The 21,513-nt window shown below is 38.6% G+C and overlaps 1 protein-coding gene and 2 long non-coding RNA genes across 8 annotated transcripts in view; 1 reads left to right on the top strand and 2 right to left on the bottom strand.

The window, feature by feature from the left end:
• The window catches only part of dip2a (disco-interacting protein 2 homolog A), a 149,690-nt gene extending 131,912 nt beyond the window's left edge, over positions 1-17,778 (bottom strand). For 4 of the 6 annotated variants that reach the window (XM_083536889.1, XM_083536890.1, XM_083536891.1 and 1 more), the window contains exon 1: positions 17,105-17,776. In XM_083536889.1, the coding sequence (XP_083393015.1) occupies positions 17,105-17,213 (109 nt within the window). In that variant the 5' untranslated portion in view covers positions 17,214-17,776. Of the gene's footprint in view, positions 1-17,104 lie in introns of all 6 variants that reach the window. The other 2 variants (XR_014532728.1, XR_014532729.1) reach the window with 1 other exon arrangement.
• LOC310723796 lies at positions 16,154-17,047 on the top strand. The gene is made up of 2 exons (XR_014532776.1): positions 16,154-16,565; positions 16,604-17,047. It is a non-coding gene; the product is annotated as an uncharacterized lncRNA (long non-coding RNA).
• Positions 17,779-20,045: 2,267 nt separating the features above from the next.
• Positions 20,046-21,371, bottom strand: LOC310723787. Its single transcript, XR_014532768.1, has 2 exons — positions 21,300-21,371; positions 20,046-21,219 (listed from the first exon to the last, which is right to left on the bottom strand). It is a non-coding gene; the product is annotated as an uncharacterized lncRNA (long non-coding RNA).
• Positions 21,372-21,513: the final 142 nt, after the last annotated feature.

The raw sequence follows: 21,513 nt of genomic DNA, 5'->3' as shown, positions 1-21,513 counted from the left end.
TTTGATTGATCTTAGACGCTACCGTACAGAGAAAAAGTAAGACATGCTGAATAATTTCAGTAGTTGAACTGTAGATGGATTCTATACTAACTACATGAGACGTTTTTTTTCATCCTGCACATAAACCAAAGGAAGCAAAGTCACCCTGTCCTTCCTGCATGTCAACGTCTTTCATAACGTTCGGATAAGTTGAACAAAGAGCCTTGAACCTGATAACCTGACATTTTTTTTTTGTTCAATCACGTGACTCTAATGCAACAAACTAAAAGAGATAGAAAACAAACAAAAGGACCTAAAGGGGTAACCAAAGCACACAGGTCCAGGACAGCCACTCTTCTTCTAGTTTCCAAATCAGCTTTCCGAAAACTCCTCATCTGGTAAAGAACAAGTTATTGTTTCATAAACACCCTACAAAAATTAAGAAATGAAGGAGCATGCATTTAGGGTCGAGTGTGCGGCTGTTTGTGCTTTTTCCGCTTCCTAAATATACAACAACAGGCTGCAAATGAGCAAAAAGAAATCTGTTTTGTTCTTGTGAGTTCCCAATTCACTCCCTCAATCGAGATGCGATTTCAAGCATCTACGCTGTTGCAAAACCATTCCCACAATGTTAGAGGTACACAGTTGTATAAAATGTGGTTGGATGCAATAGCATAGAATTTTCCCTTCAATTATACCAGGAGACCAAAACCTGTTCCAGCATGACAATACCTCTGTGCACAAACCAGTTCCTGAAGATCTGCTTTACATGGGGTTAAGTGGACGATCTTCTTATATAGAGTTCTGACCTCAACTCTATTGAAAACCGTTGGAAACACTGACTGAACCCCAGACCTCCTAATATTTTAGCGACAATTCAAAGAAGGCCACTTCTATTTGTTGGTCTTTAATCAAATATGTTTCTGAAGGTTGGTGTCCAGTAGTAACTTACAATGTCTGATGGAGATTAATGGACTTTTTGGTACATTTTACTGTTAAAACAGGAGTCTATTCCAGTAGACGATTCTTCTCTCTCTACCCATCCCGAGGCATCCTGAGGTTGTGACAGCTCCAGTCACGTCCCACCTCATGAAGATTGTGGACCTTTAAAAAAGTAAATGCCAACCCCGCAAACATCCCACTTCATGTGGAGTTTGGACACTGGACCTCTTTGAGTGTTTAAAGGTTCTGGCATGGAGAAGCTGGTGTTGGATCTGTTATGATTGAAAATGTTGAGCTATTTTATGAGTTGCTCAGTAGCTCCTGGTTCCATAATCAGACTGTATAAGACTGTAGAAAGAACATTACTCATAATCTTACATTCCAGTGCTCATGTTAGTTCTCACTCTACAGTGTTCTGTATTGTTGAAAGACTATAATCACACTCTTGATATCACCCAAATGAGGATGGGTTCCCCTTTTGAGTCTGGTTCCTCTCAAAGTTTCTTCCTCATAACATCTAAGGGAGTTTTTCCTTGCCACAGTCGGCATGGCCACTCATCGGTGGTAAATACACATCGTTCACCTTAACTCTTTTATTCTGTAAAGATGATTTGAGACAATGTCTGTTGTGAAAAGCGCTATAGAAATAAACTTGACTGGACGATGAAGTTTTATGAAAATTAATAGGTTTTGAATAAAATGTATTGATTGAAATTGGTGGAAACTGAGATTGCTTGTGTTTTGCTGGAAATCTGTGGTGTTGAATGGATATTGTTAGTATTTTTTGGAGATTCTTGGTCATTATAGTGGCTGCTGGTGAAATGGAGTTTTAATGAAGTTTAATGAAGTTTTAATGAAGTTTTTTTGTTTGTAGGAGATATAATAAATATATTCCTGATATCCTTGGGTTAATATCTTTAGCTGTAGTTAAAAGCTGGAATTAGTGAATAAAAATGTAAGGAGACATTTCTACATGACACCTCATACACTTGGTGGCTTTTGTTTTCCTTCTAGCAATTCCAAATTACTGTTTGAGAAAGCTATTCATAGAAAGCATAGAAACTGCAATTCAAGTTCAAACATCTTTTCTTTTCATAATGAGAAATCCCAGAAACAGTCAATGCTATTGGGAATCTCATGTTTGAAGTATACACAGACTCCAGACCGAGTTCTTGGACAAATCATCTTCGCTTTAATCCGTCCAAGCTGTAAAGTGTTAACTTCAGAGACAAATGCTTATGGAAGCCAGTTGAGAAACATGACTCTGGAGAGAAAGCGAAAAAGCCAAACAAACAGATGGTAATATAATTACATGCATGAAAAAAGCAAGCAAAGAATTCAGTGGGGTCCGAAATTTAAAATCCATTACTGAGGACAGTTTTTATTTCTCAAATATAAAAAACCCAATATATTATTTTTTTACTTATTTCTTTCCCAATAAAAATCCAAATGTGATGCTAAGTCACATAATTAAGTTACCCTGAACACAATGTACATCACAAAAGTCTTAGACTTTCACAATGACATTACACTTTCACTTTTTTTAATCTGCAGGCATGAACAGAAACCACACAAAGTCTTCTCGTGTGATTTAAGGCCTGATCATAGCAAGATAGTCTATGGTCTCGAGAAAGAGTGAAACAAGATAGTAAAAAAAAAAAAGAGAGCGTAGGAGAAAGATGAAAAAATAAATCTTCACCAGGAGACAAAATAGGAGGGAAAAAACCAGGAGGGGAGAAAAGGAAAGAGAGAAAGAGCAGCTCTCAGCAGGAGCTAGCTTTGGTCATTCATCTTCCTATGCTCATCTCTCAACAGCTGAACCGAATCCAGGTCAATGGCTTCAAGCATTAACTGCAACCTATAGTCATTTCCCCACTCATATTCCCCCCCCCAATTTTTAGATAAACATCCTTAATATTACAAATAAATATGTAAATGTTTGGATTACATTGAACAAAGCTACTTAATGTGTTGCTTTTATTCTACGTTGAGCTCATCATGGTCACACCAAGATGCTAAACAGCTTTAACATATAATTCCAGCTTCTGTAACAATTGTGTGCCTCCAACTTTGTAGTAACAGCTTGGGAAAGAATCACATATGGCTGGAAAAGTAAACAGTCAACCCCCGATAATATGCGGTTCGGAACGCGTGGAAAATTTGTCGTTCTCATTTGGAACTTAACGAACAGCAAGTTGTCGATTATTTTAAAATTGGCAGGAATCCGTAGCGGTCTTAGAACGTAACCCTACGATGTATATATATACACACACAGGTGCATCTCAATAAATGATATTAAAAAGTTGATTTATTTTGGTAATTCAATACTAAAAGTATATCTTTTTTTATTACATAGATTCATCACACACAGACTGATATGTTTTAAGTGTTTGTGTTTTACCCTCCATGTGCAGGGTGTCAATGATGGTCTTCTGGACAACTGTCAAAAGTCAGCAATCATCCCCCATGATTGTGGAGCCTGATCCAGACTGAGACACAATTTACAGGCTCAGAAAACCTTTGCAGGTGTTTGGATTTAATGAGCTGATTAGAGTGAGACACCACGAATCACAACTAAAAGAAATAAACACTTGGAAATATATCAGTTTGTGTGTGATGAATCTATATAATATACTGATTTTTTTTATATTGAATTACTAAAAATATATATATACATATACACTCAATGTAGCAATATCATATCACATATAAAAAATGTATTTAAATTGTTTTTTATATTTTTCCCTTTTTTATTTAACCTCTTATTGAAGCTGTTTTGAGCCACATTTGATTAGAAAAGGCATTAGAGAAAATCATCGAACTTCGAATCAAGTCTAACATTCTGACGATGGCGAAAAGATTTTTTTAACGAGCAGTTTTTCAGAGTTCAGAGACACTGTGAGAGGAATTATTTATCTTTTCAGGGTTTAAACCAGACACTTTCTTTCATCTAGCTATAACACACAATTTTTTACACACACACACACACACACACACACACACACACACACACACACACACACACACACACACACATCATTCACAGCTCTGGTATTGAACACACTGAGGCTTCATGGCCTGGAGCAGTCTCTGAAATCTCTCCACAGCATGCTTCAACTACTGCACAGAGCAATAACAACCTCACATATTACCGCAAGAGCACCAAGTCTACGCTTTTTATTGATCAATATTCCTGCTCAGATCAGAAACTCGGAAATGGAACTTATTCCTAGGATTAAAGTGTCTGTATATGGTTTTATTTTTTCTGTCTGCACATCATGACAGCTAGGAGTGAAATAGATAGATCTAAAAAATCTGGAGAAATCTCTCAAGATGTTTTGAGCTTGGTGATCGGCATCGAGCCGCTGCTGGTTAGAGACGGGGAGTAATATATATATATATATATATATATATATATATATATATATATATATATATATATATATATATATATATATATATATACACACACAGTGGTGTGAAAAAATGTTTGCCCCCTTTCCTGATCTCTTATTTATTTGCATGTTTGTCACACTTTAATGTTTTAGATCATCAAACTAATTTAAATATTAGTAAAAGGTAACACAAGTAAACACAACATGCAGTATATAAATGAAGGTTTTTATTATTAAGGGAAAACAAAATCCAAAACTACATGGCCCTGTGTGAAAAGGTGTTGATGATTAGTTAGTTTTGTGTTAATAATTAGTTTTAATACTTACCAATTTTTTTCATTACAGTTCCATTAAAATGATACGAAATTCCTATTGAATATACACTGTTCCCTTTTTTTTAGGACATATTTCTTTTTTTTTTGCTTTTTCATCGAAAAACTGACGTGTGTACTGTGAAGCATCAGCATTTAGTCCTAAGAGCTCATCTCTTCCGCCAGCATCTTGGCATCAATAACAATAAAGCTGAGAGACAGGGTTTAAAGAACCAGAGGCACTGAGAGTCCTCAATAAATAATCACCATGACAGAAAGAAAATAAGACAATAGTGGGAAGTGGCTTCGGAAGCATCGTGAGTTATTTGTATACCTACAATCGGCGAAATCCTGTGATCGGGGATGTAAATTTGTCGATGAATAATTAAAAAAATAAGTCATAAAAAACCCTTTCTATACCACAGCTGTGACTGATAAAATAGGAGAGTCGTAACTGCATGTTTAAGGTTCAGTTAAGTGACTAAAATCTTGTGAATTACTACTAAAAACCTAAGCCTAATCTTGAATCATTTCGTTTCGATTGACTTGCTAGCCATGCTAAATGAATTTGGGCCTTGATAACAGCAAAATAATATATGAATAGAAATATTGGGACACCTGACTTTTCCAGCTATATGTGGTGCTTGCCAAAACTGTTACCACAGAGTTGGAGGCATGAAATTACATAGGATTTCTTTGGAAGCGCTATCATTAAATTTTCCTCTTCACTTGAACTAGGAGAAGCAAACCTGTTCCAGCATGACAATGCACAAAGCCAGCTCAGAAAATCTTGACTGACCTTCTACAGAGCTCTGACTTCTGACTTTTCTAACATCCAAGTGGTTGAATGAGCGAGTGTAATTATAACAACAAATGAAGACTGAATGTGGAATTTGATGTTAAAAAGCACATTTCAAACTTTTGTGTTTATAGGACTGTGATGAGACCTGCGATGTTGTATGGATTAGAGACAGTGGCATTGAGTAAAAGACAGGAGGTGGAGCTGGAGGTAGCAGAGCTGAAGATGTTGAGGTTTTCGTTGGGAGTGACGACGATGGACAGGATTAGAAATAAATTTATTAGAGGAACAGCACATGTAGGATGTTTTGGAGACAAAGTGATAAAGGCGAGATTGAGATGGTTTGGACATGTGCAGAGGAGGGACATGGGGTATATCAATAGGAGAATGCTGAGGATGGAGACACCAGAAAGGAGGAAAAGAGGAAGGCGAAGGAGAAAAAGGCAGATGTAGAGGACAGAGGGGTATGGAGACGGATGATCCCCTGTGGCGACCCCTAATGGGAGGAGCCGAAGGAAGAAGAAGAAGTCCATAAACTTTTGTCTAAAAAGTGTCCTGGAGTTAGCTGCTTTGAAATGAAAGCAGGTATTGCAGTAACTTCCTGTAAATTTTTCGAAATGAGTTCAATTTCAAGCCAGAATGTACAGTATGATTTAAACCAGTCTTCTGTTTTCAACAAAAGCATGAGTACGCTCGAGTGAGGAAAAGAAACTGTTAAATCACTGTCAATAATTGGTTGTTTTGTGGAATTTCTCGCAGTGGGAAGTCTTATGTTATAATGTCCGTGTTTGCCTTCTTTCTTTTACTGCACTTATTTCAGCATGCACACCGACCTTAGAAGCGTGACTCATGAAGAATCCCATGCCACAATACAAAATCCCAATGAGGTTTTGCGGCTTTTAGTATGAATTTCTTAGCGTTAAGGTGATCTACAAATGTATTTAGAAGATACGCATTTAGAAGACATATATTTGCTTCAGCAAGATTGAGTGTTTATAGTGCACCACCAAAGCGCTAGCCATAAATATGTATTTTTCTGTTTAAATGCATTTGTTCTATTCCATTTCCCAACTATAATAGCTTTTGAATTCATTCACCTTTTGTTGAAGGAGGTATAAAAAACCTCCACAAATAAATCAGACTCATCGTTATTGCTTGGGCTTGTGTCCATAGTACTAACTATCAAGTAACCAATATCTCTTAGAAAACAAAAGGAAGATCCAGTCAATATGTCCTGCTCTGACTTCCTGTTTTATTGTAAATTAGGTTGTATAACGCTGTGGGTTTCATGGAACATCAATGGGACGTGACTACTCAGCAATAATCTCATTAAGTAGAGTTCTGACATTCAGAAAATGAATTTTTTAATAACTATTAATAAACGATTATAATCTTATGAATGTTATTAATTCCTGTATTCACCAGAGATGGAAAGTTGCTGAATCAGGCTTTTTTTCTTTTTAATTCGTAGCTTCTTGCATTGGCCCTAAATGTAACCTCTTACGGGAAAACACTCCGATTTCCAAATACATACAACAACCTTTAATGAATATACATCGACCCTTCTTCTTTGTTGTCATTCAAAATGAGTGAACACGGTTCCCTGAAAGCTTAGCACACAGGCGTAAATTACAGAACAAACCCCAGAGCCCTGTCATTGTAAACGCTCCATTGTAAATCACGCCTGTGCCGAGGTCAGGTATTATCCTCACTTTAAACAACATCCAGAATTCCGACACAAAGTGAAGCCGTAACACCAACCCATTGGCATCCCATAATAATGCTGCAGGGTTCCAAGGATACCAGTGCGGACGCTAATAAGCAGTAGTTCAGGTGGATATTGCAGTGTGCTGCTGAGAGAGAAAATACTTATTACATGCAGGGAAGTGGGAAATGCCACTGAGGAACGCTAATGAACACCTCTGGGTAAAGGTTCCACCTAGCTGACATCGGGGAATGGCTTTGTCTAGCTGTGACATTTTCTTTTCTAAATTGCAAAACAAGTACTTTCAACAGAGTCTGATTTATTTTAAGTTTGTAATCTAGCATACCAGTGTAGATTCATTCATTGATAGAGACTCAAAGCACTTTTGTACGTCGCTCTGGACGAGTGCGTCTGCCAAATGTCTCGGATGTAAATAAAATAAATACAACAACATTAAAGTGATGTACGTACATAAAAAAGGTCAGGAGAAACATAAAAAAATAGGTTTATGGAATACGTTTCCTAGTAATCGCTGCACCACGTCACATGACCTCTGCACCAAAATCACGGACAATTATATAGCTACAATTTTTAATGGTAATGCTAAGGCTTATCTCGCACCACACTCAGCGTTTTTCCGCTTGTCCACCATGCTCACGGTTCATTCCTCAGGCTTCTGGTTATTTCTTTGTATTCCAGTGTCTTGACATGTTTTTATATAATTTTCGCTTGCGTTTTTACGTTTGAGTTGTGAATAATTATCCGCATTTGTATAAGAAATTCACTTTATTACATGACAGAACAAAACAAGTGTACAGAAAGTGTGATATTGCTGTAGATTTACTGTAGACTGGGGATAGTTCAACATCAACAGCCTAAAGGTCCATGAAGTTACTGAGCAACTCAAGAACTTTGAGGATGAATTTGAACAGGAATTCATATCAACAATCTACGACATTGGCTCAGGATCACAGTTTGCATGAACAGTTCTGCATTTAAGAACCTATCGCTGATCAGAACACCTCAGCAACAATGTACCTGGAATGAAAGGACATTCAGTACCATCTAGATGAGGATAGGTTCTGTTTTGAGTCTGGTTTACACTTTAGGTTTTTACACTCAAGGTTTACACTTTATACCATCTCAGGGAGTTTTTCCCTGGCACAGTCACCACTGGCTCACGTATTAGGGATAAACTTACAATTATTACTTACTTCACTACACTCCAACATTCTTTTATACAATTTTCTAATCTGTTTAAAGCGCAATACAAATAAAAATGAATTAAACATCTGTAAAATATGGAGAACACCATGAACTGCGTTGTCCTAAAGAAAACAAAATGTTACCCGCTGACACCTACATGGAAAAAGAAAAAAACAAACGCCACAGAATCAGCTGGCCAATCAGAAGAGCGAGACGCAAGAAATGATGTGTCCAAAAACAGAAAGAGGACACCAGCTGTTCCCAGATGGTTCAAAAAGCATAATAGAGAAACAAATGTACACCAAAAGTTCGCTAAAAACTTAAAAAGATGCAATAAAGATGTAATAATGGCGATAGGGAACCTTCTTGCTCCTATTCAGAATGTTCAACAGAGCACTAGTTGGTACAAAAGCACAAGAATACACTTACAACCCCTAACACTCACCTGTTAGATACTGAGAAAAGCATAGATACTGAGAAACAAGTTTAAAGCTAATTAAACAAAAAATACACAGTCATTTTAAGAAAGCAAGAACATCTGGCTGGAGGTGCTTAATGTGTGAGGGATTCTATACAGACATTTTATAAATAGAAAAGGACAGCTTGTGACATTTACACTTATACATAGGACAAACACGCTCATCCAAAACGGCTTACCAGTGATGCGGAATCTGAATTTAGACAAAGCGAAAAAAAGACTTGACACCTACAAGAGACTTTTTTGGGGTACAAATTACCAGAACCAAATTTGTAATGTAGTTGAATAAAGAACACACACACACACACACACACACACACACACACACACACACACACACACACACACACACACACACACATATACAGCCAGAGAAAATTGTTAAGGTTCGGAGTAATGCTAGTCCCCACTTCTTCTCACAGGATTTTTCCTCATGCAACAAATAAAAGTGATAAAATCTGAACGACTGACACTAAACACCAACATCTAATCAGTTTTCACTGCTTCTAATGACGCTCCATGTCAAGCAATCCTAGGAAGCAGAAACCGATTGCTAATTTGCTAGCTTGTTTGATTATATGATTATAATACACATTTGCTATCTGACTCATCTACTGGTTTTACTTGTATTATATCAATAACTTATAATAAGTTACCTAAACTTAACATAGAGAATAAAAAAGGCCCTATTATCCAAACAAACTAGTTGTTATCTGGTAGTTAATAATAACAAGGGTTTTTCTGAAGCTAGTTTGCTAGTTAACGCGACTGATTTTGCTAATAGTTATACCGTACACGGGGTAAAAGACAAATTTCAATGCTGGAGTAAGTAAAGTAAAAAATAAATAAAGTGGGAATGCTACACTTATCAAATCATTCTGCATTCATTTAAAAAAAATCTATGGAACTAGCTGCACTTTTGTGTTTTTTTATTATGAATAAGTTAGACTTTATCTCTAATGCAATCTAGTAAGCTCCAAAACAATGACAAAATTTGCATTAAAAGATATTTGCTATGTCTTTGGTTAAAAGATATTTGCATTCAAAAATTGCAGTCGCTTTCTACCACCGATACGGACCAACAATTTTAACTGCATCATTCAGCAATTTAGATTCTTGTCAGATTTTGCTATGTAGCACCTGAAGTCTCCCACCTGAGATATTTTCATTACCTAGAAATAGCCAGGGTACTGATTTAAGTAAACGCCATTGATTATTGAAAAAGTGGAAATGGGCTACTCGACATGTCCTTTCCCAGACCTCCTTGTCAGTGGAACTAAAAATAATGCACCGAAGGCAGTTTAAGAGCGGATATATAGCCGGTTGCAAGCACATGCCACAAATCCTGACACATGAGGGTTTATTAAAAACAGTATTTCTTTTTTACCTTAAATAAATGTTCATCAGTTGCAATTTACATTCTAGATATTTCAATCCAATGTTATTTGTATGGCACGTTAAACAACTGGCATTGTCCCATAACAGCTTGACAGAAATACATAGATTACAAATAGAAATTTCAGTGTCAACCTTCTACATGTGGTTGCTTTAAAACAGTGTCTGCACATTTTTTACTGCCATCGACTTAAAACGATTTACTTGTAGGTTTACATATTTATCTGCACTTGTCTATTTGCACAATTGCTACTATTTGCACTTCTGGTAGATGCTAAACTGCATTTCGTTGCTGTGTACATGTACTATGCAATGACAATAAAGTTGTATTTATCTATCAATAAATTAGTTCCTGTAGGTTTATCACTAACGGTATGATTAGAAAGAAAGCTCAAAGGTACAACACTTTCGAGAGCTTGTGGTGTGCTAAGATGCTTGACATGTTATCTCGCTCAGCAATTTAAACAAATACAGAGAAGAGTTTATAAAGGATTTCCATCCCCTTCTCCATTTCACCCTATGACATTGTACTTTAGTTAGTTAGTTGGATGGTTGGTCGGTCGGTCGGTCGGTCAGATGGATGGATGGATGGATGGATAAACAGATATTTATGGAAAGTGGTAGTTCAGTGGAAAGTGTTGAAGTTCAGTCGGAAGTTTATAAGTTCAAATCCCAGCACCATCAAGCTGTGGGGCCCTGAGCAAGGCCCTTAGCACTCAACAGATGGATGGATGGATGGATGGATGGATGGATGGATGGATGGATGGATAGATAGATGGATAGATAGATAGATAGATAGATAGATAGATAGATAGATAGATAGATAGATAGATAGATAGATAGATAGATAGATAGATAGATAGATAGATAGATTGATTTTCATAACACACAAATCATGCTGGAGCTGACTGTATTTGGAAGACAGGCAGAACTTCTCCTCACAGTCTCCTGCAAACTTCCCCATTTTAAATGGGTTACTACCAAATGAGTTGCTGTATTCGAGAAAAACAAAAGATCAGTACCGCTGCAAATGTCAGTACTGGGTGATGTATTCTGCTGCTATTTCTGTCTCAATGTGTCTCTCAATAGAATAGACAGTAACAGTAAGACATGCTAAAGCTGGAAGAAATTAGGTCTTCTTCTGCTCCAGTCCCGCAGCTAATCATACTCAATGTGGGTCGCAGCTTATCATACGCAATGAGGAAGTACATACAGAGATCTTTCTGTTTTTCACTGTTATACAAACCAGCAACATGTAAAATAATGCCTTACACATTCTGATACCATCAACCAAAAATGATCTATGTTAAAGATTATAATTATAACATGCTTGTTTTGTTACCGCTGCAGAATTCTTGAATCTGATTGGTCAACAATGTAGAATAATTCTCCTTATACTGCAGTTCAGTTCAGACAGTGTACATTAATTTCCTTCATACTACAGCATAGTTGAATGCTTGGCTCTAATTGGTCAGATGTGTAAATTAATTATCCTTATACTACAGTTTGGCTAAATTCTTGTATCTTTATTGGTCAGATGTCGTAGATTATTCTTCTCATAAATTCTCCTTTTACAACATAGATAAATGCTTGAATCTGATCGGACAGACGGTGTTAAATAATTCTCCTACTAATGCGTAGTTTAATGCTGAAATCTGATTCATCAGATGGTGTAGAATAATTCTCTCCATTTTACAGTATAGTTAAATGCTTGATTCTGATAGGTCAATATAGACAATTTTCACAAAAGCTTCTTGGAGCCTGGCATCAACTCATCCGAGACCTGGTACTGGGTCTTGACCTCATGGCTTAGGAGCTCTGCCACAAATAAATTGAATGTACACCATTCTGTTCTTTAATAAATGACAATAATTGTTATTGAAGAAATGCTGCAGTATAACACAAATAAAAAATGAAAATAATCAATCATCGTTGTATTATTTACGAAAATGTCAACAGGACACATTAAATGTAACTAATAACTAGTTGTCTTGTTAGTGTGAACGCATGGCTTCCCAATTCAATCTGAGAAGGAAAACATGTCAAACTGGTAACTATGATGACCCAAATACCCACATCTTTATTACTGTGTTATGATCAGCCATTTAAAAGGTTTGAACTATTACAAAAATCACCTTTACGGGTTTTAGCTTTAAAGTAATGAATGCAGTAGACCTGATGAAGCTCCTCAGATGAATGGAGAAGCCTCTATGAGTTTCCTGTACTCGCTCCTGAAAGAACTGGATGATCAAATGCCTTCATAAACACTGTGTGAGCGTGGCGTCAGCGTGGCACATGACAACGGTATTTGTGGAATGCAGCTGTTCTTCATTACTTGACGGAAAGAAGTTTGTTATAGCCCACTTTACAACATCCTATTGCCGTGTTCCTTTCCAGGTTCCCAGTGGTGTAGTGTGTTAAACATACACTTAAAGCCTAGTCACGTTCCAGCACTGAGTGATGAAGAAATACATGATTATTATTCTTTTTATTATCATTAGACCATCATATTACCTCGTCCTAATCACCTTGGTTACTGATTAGGGGTTTAAGCCCCAATATCGCCACATTGCCACTGTGGGCTCTTGAGCAAGGCCCTTAACCCTGCCTGCTTCAGGGGGCTGTATCATGGTTGACCCTGCACTCTGACCCCAGATTCCTTATAAGCTTCAGAAGGTAGAAGCCCCTTTCAATCTCTTTCTTATCCCCTCCCATCATCATAAGTTTAATAATTCAGCGTGACAGGCATCTGAGAGGAAGAACAAACCACAGTGGATCGTTTATCCTATCCAAGTTACCGTTGACAAATTTGCAAACAATTTTCATAGCGTTTATGAGATAAACACAACACAACCTCACCCTCAAGAACAAACTGGTGTAGCGGATTGTGCATGACCTGATCTTCATGTTCTCCAATCAGCAGCCCCATAACTACAATATTGAGATACTTGTAGCTCAGTGGTTAATGATCTGGGTTACTGATTGGAAAGTCAAGGGGTTCCGGAGCCTGTATCGCCAAGCTGCCACTCTTGGCCCCTTGAGCAAGGCCCTTAACTCTTTGTGCTCCAATGGGCTGTACTATGTTGACCCTGTGCTCTAACCCCAGCTTTCTAACATTGCCTGAGATATGCAGAGAAGAAAAAATAACTGTATTGTAATGTATTTTTGACAACGTATATGTGAAAGCCTCTTGCTTTCTTTGTACTAAAACATCATGAGACATTTCTCTTTGACGTATTTCCTACAGAGGAAGCGGATAAAATCCTGTTACTGCGTAATGATAAACGTTTCATGCCAGGAGTGAGATCTAATATGTTTGAAGGTTTGGAGGTGGTGCAGTAGCTTAGTGGTTAAGGCAGTTGGACTTTGAATCTAAAGGTCATAAGTTCAAATTGCAGCTACACCAAGCTGCCACTCCTGGGCCCCTAGGCAATCCCCTTAACCCCATAGCTGCTCAGTTGTATGAATGAGATAAACATAAGTCAATCTGCATGAGGGCATCTGTCAAATGCCATAAATGTAAATGTATTCACCACGTTGTCTGAGATCCTTCAGCACTGCTCGACTGGTACCACCTTCTTTCTGAATGAGAGGTAAGCATACTTCAAGGCTCTTCTCTGTTCTGGCACCGAGGTGGTGGAATGAACTTCCTCTAGATGTTCGAACAGCAGAGGTTGAAGACCTACCTCTTCCTAAAACACTTAAATTAGCACTTTTCAATTTTGCTTTGTAAAAATCAAGAGTTGTATTTATATTAAGTTGCTTATCTGGCGTACCAGTGTAGATTTATTCATTGCTAGAGACTCAAAGCACTTTTGTACGTCACAAATGTAAATGTAAATCTATGCTTGTAGTGGAGACTCAAAGACTAAAATTCAACCTGATATAGTCAAAAAAATCATCTGAAAAGGTCAGTGCAGTTTAGTGGAAAATGAAGGACGTTTGTTTATGGATTCAGTTTTTGAAATGTAATTTAGTTCATCCAAGAACATGGCGCTAAGAAGAGAATAGCTCAGTTTGAGTTGTTGTTTTTTTGAGTTGAGCGCAGAATGTTGTTGACTAACCCTAAAAAACAACAACAAAAAGCTGATTATCCTCAGAAGCTATCTAGGAAAATATAGCTAACTCAAGAAGCAATATAAAAACAGGTAGTTCAAAATAATATTATGAAACGTTCTACACACTTCCAAAAGAAGAAAAACAGCCAGCCCATAAAAATAGACGTAATCTAATAAAATGCACACTGGCCCACAGGCTGTACTAATCCCAGGAATAAAGCTGTGCAACACACCAAAAAAAACACACATTTACTACACGGAGACAAATATTGGACACCTCACGCAAACTGTTACTACAAAGATGGAGGCAGAGAATACAGTTTGGCTGAATGCTCGAATCTGATTGGTCAGACAGTGTTATTTAATACTCCTCATATTATAGCATAGTTGAATGCTTGTATCTGATTGGTCAGATGTCGTCGATTATTCTTTTTATACTACAGCATGGTTGAATGCTGAAATCTGATTGGTCAGATGGTGTTATTTAATATTCCTCCTCTTACAACATAGATAAATGCTTGATTCTGATTGATCAGATAATGCTGATTAAATCTCCTCACATTACAGTGTGGTTAAATGCTTGAATCTGATTGGACAGATGGTGTTAAATAATTCTCCTACTAACGTGTAGTTGAATGCTCAAATCTGATTCATCAGATGGTGTAGAATAATTCTTCTCATACTACAGAACAGTTGAATGCTCAATTCTGATTGGTCAGACAGTGTAATTTATTTCTCTCCATTTTACAGTATAGTTAAATGCTTGAATCTGATTGGTTAGACAACATAGATTAATTCTCCTCATACTACACAACAGTTGAATGCTCAATTCTGATTGGTCAGACGGTGTAATTTATTTCTCTCGATTTTACAGTATAGTTAAATGCTTGAATCTGATTGGTCAGACAACAGACTTTTTACCCTCATACTACAGATGGGTTGAATGCTTGATTCTGATAGGTCAGATGATATTGATGAATTCTTTTCATACTATCGCCCAATTGAAAGCTCGATTCTGATTGGTCGCATAACAGCATGGGTAGTGTCGTAGCTGTGGGAGCATTCGGTTTTCCCTTCATTTGAACTACAGTTTCTGCCTGACAATGTGATTCCCCCATGCACAAAGCCAGCTCCATAAAGATATCCTTTACATGGGATAAAGTGGAAGATCATCAGTGGCCTGCTCTAGAACTATTCAGCCACAATTGAACACCTTAGGGATGAATTGAAACACTGCCTGAACCCCAGGCCTCCTCCTCTTCCTCCTCTCCCCAGACCTGTTTCACTGCTGCTACACATTTTGTACAGTATTTCAATAAAATGCATCGATTGCACAGCGTCTATACTTTATATAGTATAGAACTTAGGAATATAATACTTTGATCTTTACTTTGATCTTACTTTGAGCAACTTCAACCTAAAAAATTTCCCTATGGGATCAATAAAGTAGAGGTTATTATTAAAATAAAAATGGGAACTGAACGTCTAAAAAAATGTATCTATAATGCACAAACTTTTGGAATATAATGGATGGGATGCCAGTCCATCAAAGAGCACCACACACACACACACACACATTTATATACAGATTCACACCTGTGGGCAATTTTGTATTGGATAATGAATCCACCTAAAGCATATTTAAGGATGTGGTGGGGAAGCCGAGAACCCGGAGGAAACCCACGCAGAAACATTGAGTGTGTGTGAACATCTGCGTAAACAGTAACCCGAGCTCATGGTTAAACCTGAGACGGTGAGGGAGCAAAACTACCACCATGAAGAACCACCATGAGCAACCACCATGCACCACTACCATGCCACCCAAACTACCATGGAACAAAAACCAATCCGTCAACAACAAGAGAAACACCTGAGACCTATGATCCATTAAATCCACACCAATCTCCAAACATAGGAACCGGCTCGCTGCAATTGAACCTTCTTAACCTCGGGGACAGGAGGAAACTCTGCTGCTATGCTAAGCCGAAGATCTGGTCGGACCAGAGGCGGCAAAGCGAACATGCAAATCTCAATGTGGTTGCTCAAGTTGGTACATTTGCATAGCAGTGGGAACGCATTCAGAACGTAGCTATAGGAACCTTCTCAGGAGCTTGTCCACGCCATCGCACGCTAGATCTCAGGAGCTTCCCACACCTTGTGGATCTTAGACAAGATTGAGCTTTTTGAAGCCCTTTTTTTCAAGACGTGCAGAATTCCGATTTGCAACGTAAACCATCCAGGTTCTCCAGCAGAACATCTAAACAGTAGGTTGGCACGCTTGAGCTAGAAATGTGTGTGTTTTTACAAAGAAAGAAAAAGAGAGAGAGAGAGAGAGAGAGAGAGAGAGAGAGAGAGAGAGAGAGAGAGAGAGAGAGAGAGAGAGAGAGAGGAAGAAAATGAGAGAGGTGGAAGCACATTCTCACCAGAATTAAATGCATGGAGGGTTTTCTGCTACAAGTGAATCAGATAACTTACCTGCATTGGACAATCTGATCTAAAAGATCTCTATGTGCTTTTAAATCAAACACCCAGAGAGAGAATGAGAAGGAAGGAAGGAAGAAAGGAAGGAATGAGAGGGATGGAAGGAGATCATGACGTTCATGTCTATCATGTCAAACCAGAAAACATGTGAAGTCTCAACACTATATCAGCTTAATGGTTTATGGATGTGGGCTGATGGAGAAGATCTGCTGACCTTCAGCATCTGGCCTGACATGCAGCATGGGGTGAAATTAAGAAATGCATTGCGTGTGTGTGTGTGTGTGTGTGTGTGTGTGTGTGTGTGTGTGTGTGTGTGTGTGAAAAGAGAAAAAAGGTAATGAAGCAGCAACTTTACCTTCAGAGAGCTCGAGCTCAAGCTCGGCCAGCTTCTCGCGCACCTCCGCTGGCAGGCTCGGCTCCACCATCATCATCATCATCAAGCCGCTCGAGTTGCGCTCGGCCATGGCGGGGTCCAGTCCCGGTCCAGTCCCGGTCCGGTGGGTGTCCGGGATTTTTTATTTGTGGTACCTTTTTAGTCCCGATCGGAGGTGCAAATCACGGAGAGCGCGTGCGGGCCGGGCGCGCGGCGTTTATCGCACACGGCAGGAATCGCATGCGTGGGTTTAACGCTCCACCCTGCACCGGAGCTCGGAGGCCCTTCCTCAGTGTCAGACCGCTCCGGGTTATTATTCCGAGGCTTCTCTCAGCACGCCGCCATTCGGAGGTACAGTTACAGCACCGGGGAAGCGGCAGCTACTGCAGCTCCGGGACGGACTGGGCGCAGCGCGGGCACGGCGCGCGCTCCCGACGGCATCCGCGCGCGTTCCCGGCCCGCCGCCGTCGCCGCCGGTCGGCCACCTGAGAGCAGCGTGTTGGCTCCCACTACCGACACTTTCCTGCACTGATCCACAGCAACAACACTTTACACCTCTGTCTTCAACAACACACAATATCATGCATCAATCACTGATCTCTAATCTTCTCCATATAATATCTTCTGTCCTCCATTAACCCCTCCTTCTGTCCTTCAGTACCTCCTCCTTCTGTCCTCCACTTACACCTCCTTCTGTCCTTCAGTACCTCCTCCTTCTGTCCTCCATTAACACCTCCTTCTGTCCTCCACTGACACCTCCTTCTGTCCTTCAGTACCTTTTCCTTCTGTCCTCCATTAACACCTCCTTCTGTCCTTCAGTACCTCCTCCTTCTGTCCTCTATTAACACCTCCTTCTGTCCTCCACTAACACCTCCTTCTGTCCTTCAGTACCTTTTCCTTCTGTCCTCCATTAACACCTCCTTCTGTCCTTCAGTACCTCCTCCTTCTGTCCTCTATTAACACCTCCTTCTGTCCTTCAGTACCTCCTCCTTCTGTCCTCCATTAACACCTCCTTCTGTCCTCCACTAACACCTCCTTCTGTCCTTCAGTACCTTTTCCTTCTGTCCTCCATTAACACCTCCTTCTGTCCTTCAGTACCTCCTCCTTCTGTCCTCCATTAACACCTCCTTCTGTCCTCCACTAACACCTCCTTCTGTCCTTCAGTACCTTTTCCTTCTGTCCTCCATTAACACCTCCTTCTGTCCTTCAGTACCTCCTCCTTCTGTCCTCTATTAACACCTCCTTCTGTCCTTCAGTACCTCCTCCTTCTGTCCTCCATTAACACCTCCTTCTGTCCTCCACTAACACCTCCTTCTGTCCTTCAGTACCTTTTCCTTCTGTCCTCCATTAACACCTCCTTCTGTCCTTCAGTACCTCCTCCTTCTGTCCTCCATTAACACCTCCTTCTGTCCTTCAGTACCTCCTCCTTCTGTCCTCCATTAACACCTCCTTCTGTCCTCCACTAACACCTCCTTCTGTCCTTCAGTACCTTTTCCTTCTGTCCTCCATTAACACCTCCTTCTGTCCTTCAGTACCTCCTCCTTCTGTCCTCTATTAACACCTCCTTCTGTCCTCCACTAACACCTCCTTCTGTCCTTCAGTACCTTTTTTTCTGTCCTCCATTAACACCTCCTTCTGTCCTTCAGTACCTCCTCCTTCTGTCCTCCATTAACACCTCCTTCATTAACACCTCCTTCTGTCCATCAGTACCTCCTCCTTCTGTCCTCCATTAAGACCTTTTTGTGTCTGCCAGTACTTAATTCTGTCCTCCATTAACACCTTTTTCTGTCCTTCATTAAGATGTCCTTCTGTCCTTCAGTACCTCCTCCTTCTGTCCTCCATTAACACCTACTTCTGTCCTCCACTAACATCCCCTTCTGTCCTTTAGTACCTTTTTTTCCTGTCTTCTATTAACACCTCCTTCTGTCCTTCAGTGCCTTTTTTTCTGTCCTCCATTAACACCTCATTCTGTCCTTTAGTACCTCCTCCTTCTGTCCTCCATTAACACCTCCTTCTGTCCTTCAGTACCTCCTCCTTCTGTTCTCCATTAACACCTCCTTCTGTCCTTCATTAACACCTCCTTCTGTCCATCAGTACCTCCTTCTTCTGTCCTCCATTAAGACCTTCTTGTGTCTGCCAGTATTTAATTCTATCCTCCATTAACACCTTTTTCTGTCCTTCATTAAGATGTCCTTCTGTCCTTCAGTACCTCCTCCTTCTGTCCTCTTTTAACACCACCTTCTGTCCTTCAGTACGTCCTCCTTCTGTCCTCCAGTACGTCTTCCATTTCCTCCTCCTTCTGTCTTCCAGGACGTCCTCCTCCTTCTTCAATACATCCTCCTTCAGTCCTCTATTAACACCTTATTTTGTCCTAACACACAGGCGAAGAGAGAACTGATGATAGAATAGATAGATAGATAGATAGATAGATAGATAGATAGATAGATAGATAGATAGATAGATAGATAGATAGATAGATAGATAGATAGATAGATAGATAGATAGATAGATAGATAGATTATACAATTAGCTTTTTAGTGTACAAGTTCAGTGGTTAGTAATTTGTGTAGTTGTAGTTAGTTCAGTAGTTTAGTTTGTTCAGTAGTTAGTAGTTGTGTTATTAATCTACTAGTTAGTAGTATTAGTAGTTCAGTAGTTTAGTAGGATCATCCTTCTCCACCCCCCCCCCCCCCGTCCTCTACATCTGCATCTTTTAACCCAACTACCTGCATGTCTTCCCTCACCACATCCATAAACCTCCTCCTTGGTCTTCCTCTTTTCCTCCTTCCTGGTGGCTCCATCCTCAGCGTTCTCCTACTGATATACCCCATGTCCTACATGTGCTGTCCCTCTAATAAACTAATTTCTAATACTAAAATCTATAATAATATATAATAATAATAGATAAGACTACATCCGAATATTTTCTTCAAAATGTTTATTTTTTTCCAGACGCAAAAATACACATATATTACACAGTATTATTAAAACCCGAGCTGCACATATCTTTTAACCTCAGAGTGTGGATTCATGCTGTCACACAGTGACTGGTGGGAGGTGACTGAAACACACGCTGCAAAAACTTAAAGGTTTCTGTGAAATACAATAGATATTAAAATGCAATTTATATAGTACATTTCCTTTTAGTGTGTGTGTATAAGAGTTTGTATTATATCACGTGTAATATTACATTGACTTGCATTGCCTTCATTATGGAGTTATTGATATTGAGCTGTTATAACTTCATAATACGGTGAATAAATACATTGTATGATATCTTTGTAACAAAATATAATGTATTGTTGTTGTTTTTGTACCTTATTTCACTTGTGAACTGGTCTTCTATCTTTCAAAGGAAAAGGTTTAGAAAACTGTAGTGAACTTCTAACAATTTTTCAGCAAAGTATAAGTACATATACATTTTTAGCATGTCAGTATTAGCCGTGTTGGAGAAATCGTTCATGTTACATATATACTGTACACACAATAAAGCACAACACAACACAACAAACAGAGCGTGTGCATTATAGACCCTAAAAGTGATCCTGAGCTGATCATTTATAATTAATAAAATCTTGTAGATTACGATGTGGTATTACTGATAGCTGGATAAAATACATGCATAAAAAAAGCATTGAGTAAACTGAGCTGCATCTTGAGATGAAAAAAATAATAATAAAAAAATTAAATAAATTTTTATCGTATTGTATTTTCTGTTATATTGACTGGAATGATATGTACAGTATGGATATATATTTCCAGAAATAAAAAATAATTATATGATCTATTTTCTAAAAATGACCTACAAAGCCAAATATCGATCAACACACCTCAACCTCACACTGCACTGTACCACACGTCCTCTCATCCAACCACTGCTCCATTCCCACCATCTCTCAGGATTCAAGGAAGATCCACGTTAAAACCTTTCTCTGTTCCTTCACTGAGTTGGTGGAACAAACTTCATCTAATTAATAGCTGTCTTTAAACGATCTACCTCGTCTACACATACTGAAATAAGCACTTTTCCTATTAAAAATTCAATATAAATCTATTTTCGAAAACTACTGTTTATTTTACTTTATTTTATACTTCGTCTCTCCGGATAACTGCGTCAGCCAGATGTCATAGACGCATATGTTAGAATAACATATATTATGTTAGAAGAAGTTGTAACGATTTTTTTTTTATATTAAAACTTAATCACGTTTGGAAACATTCTTAAAAAAATAATAATAATAATAATAATTTTTAGGACAATTTTTAATTAAAAATAAAGTTATAAACAATAATAAATAAATAAATAACAAAAACATATCAGACAAATTAATGTATATAGGCTATACATAATTCACAAGCTACAGCTGTTTGTTTGAAATGTTCAGGACTGA

Source organism: Silurus aristotelis, assembly GCF_946808225.1.
Source record: "Silurus aristotelis genome assembly, chromosome: 3".
In the NCBI taxonomy this organism is placed as follows: Eukaryota; Metazoa; Chordata; class Actinopteri; order Siluriformes; family Siluridae; genus Silurus; species Silurus aristotelis.
This window is presented reverse-complemented; position numbering and strand designations above follow the sequence as displayed.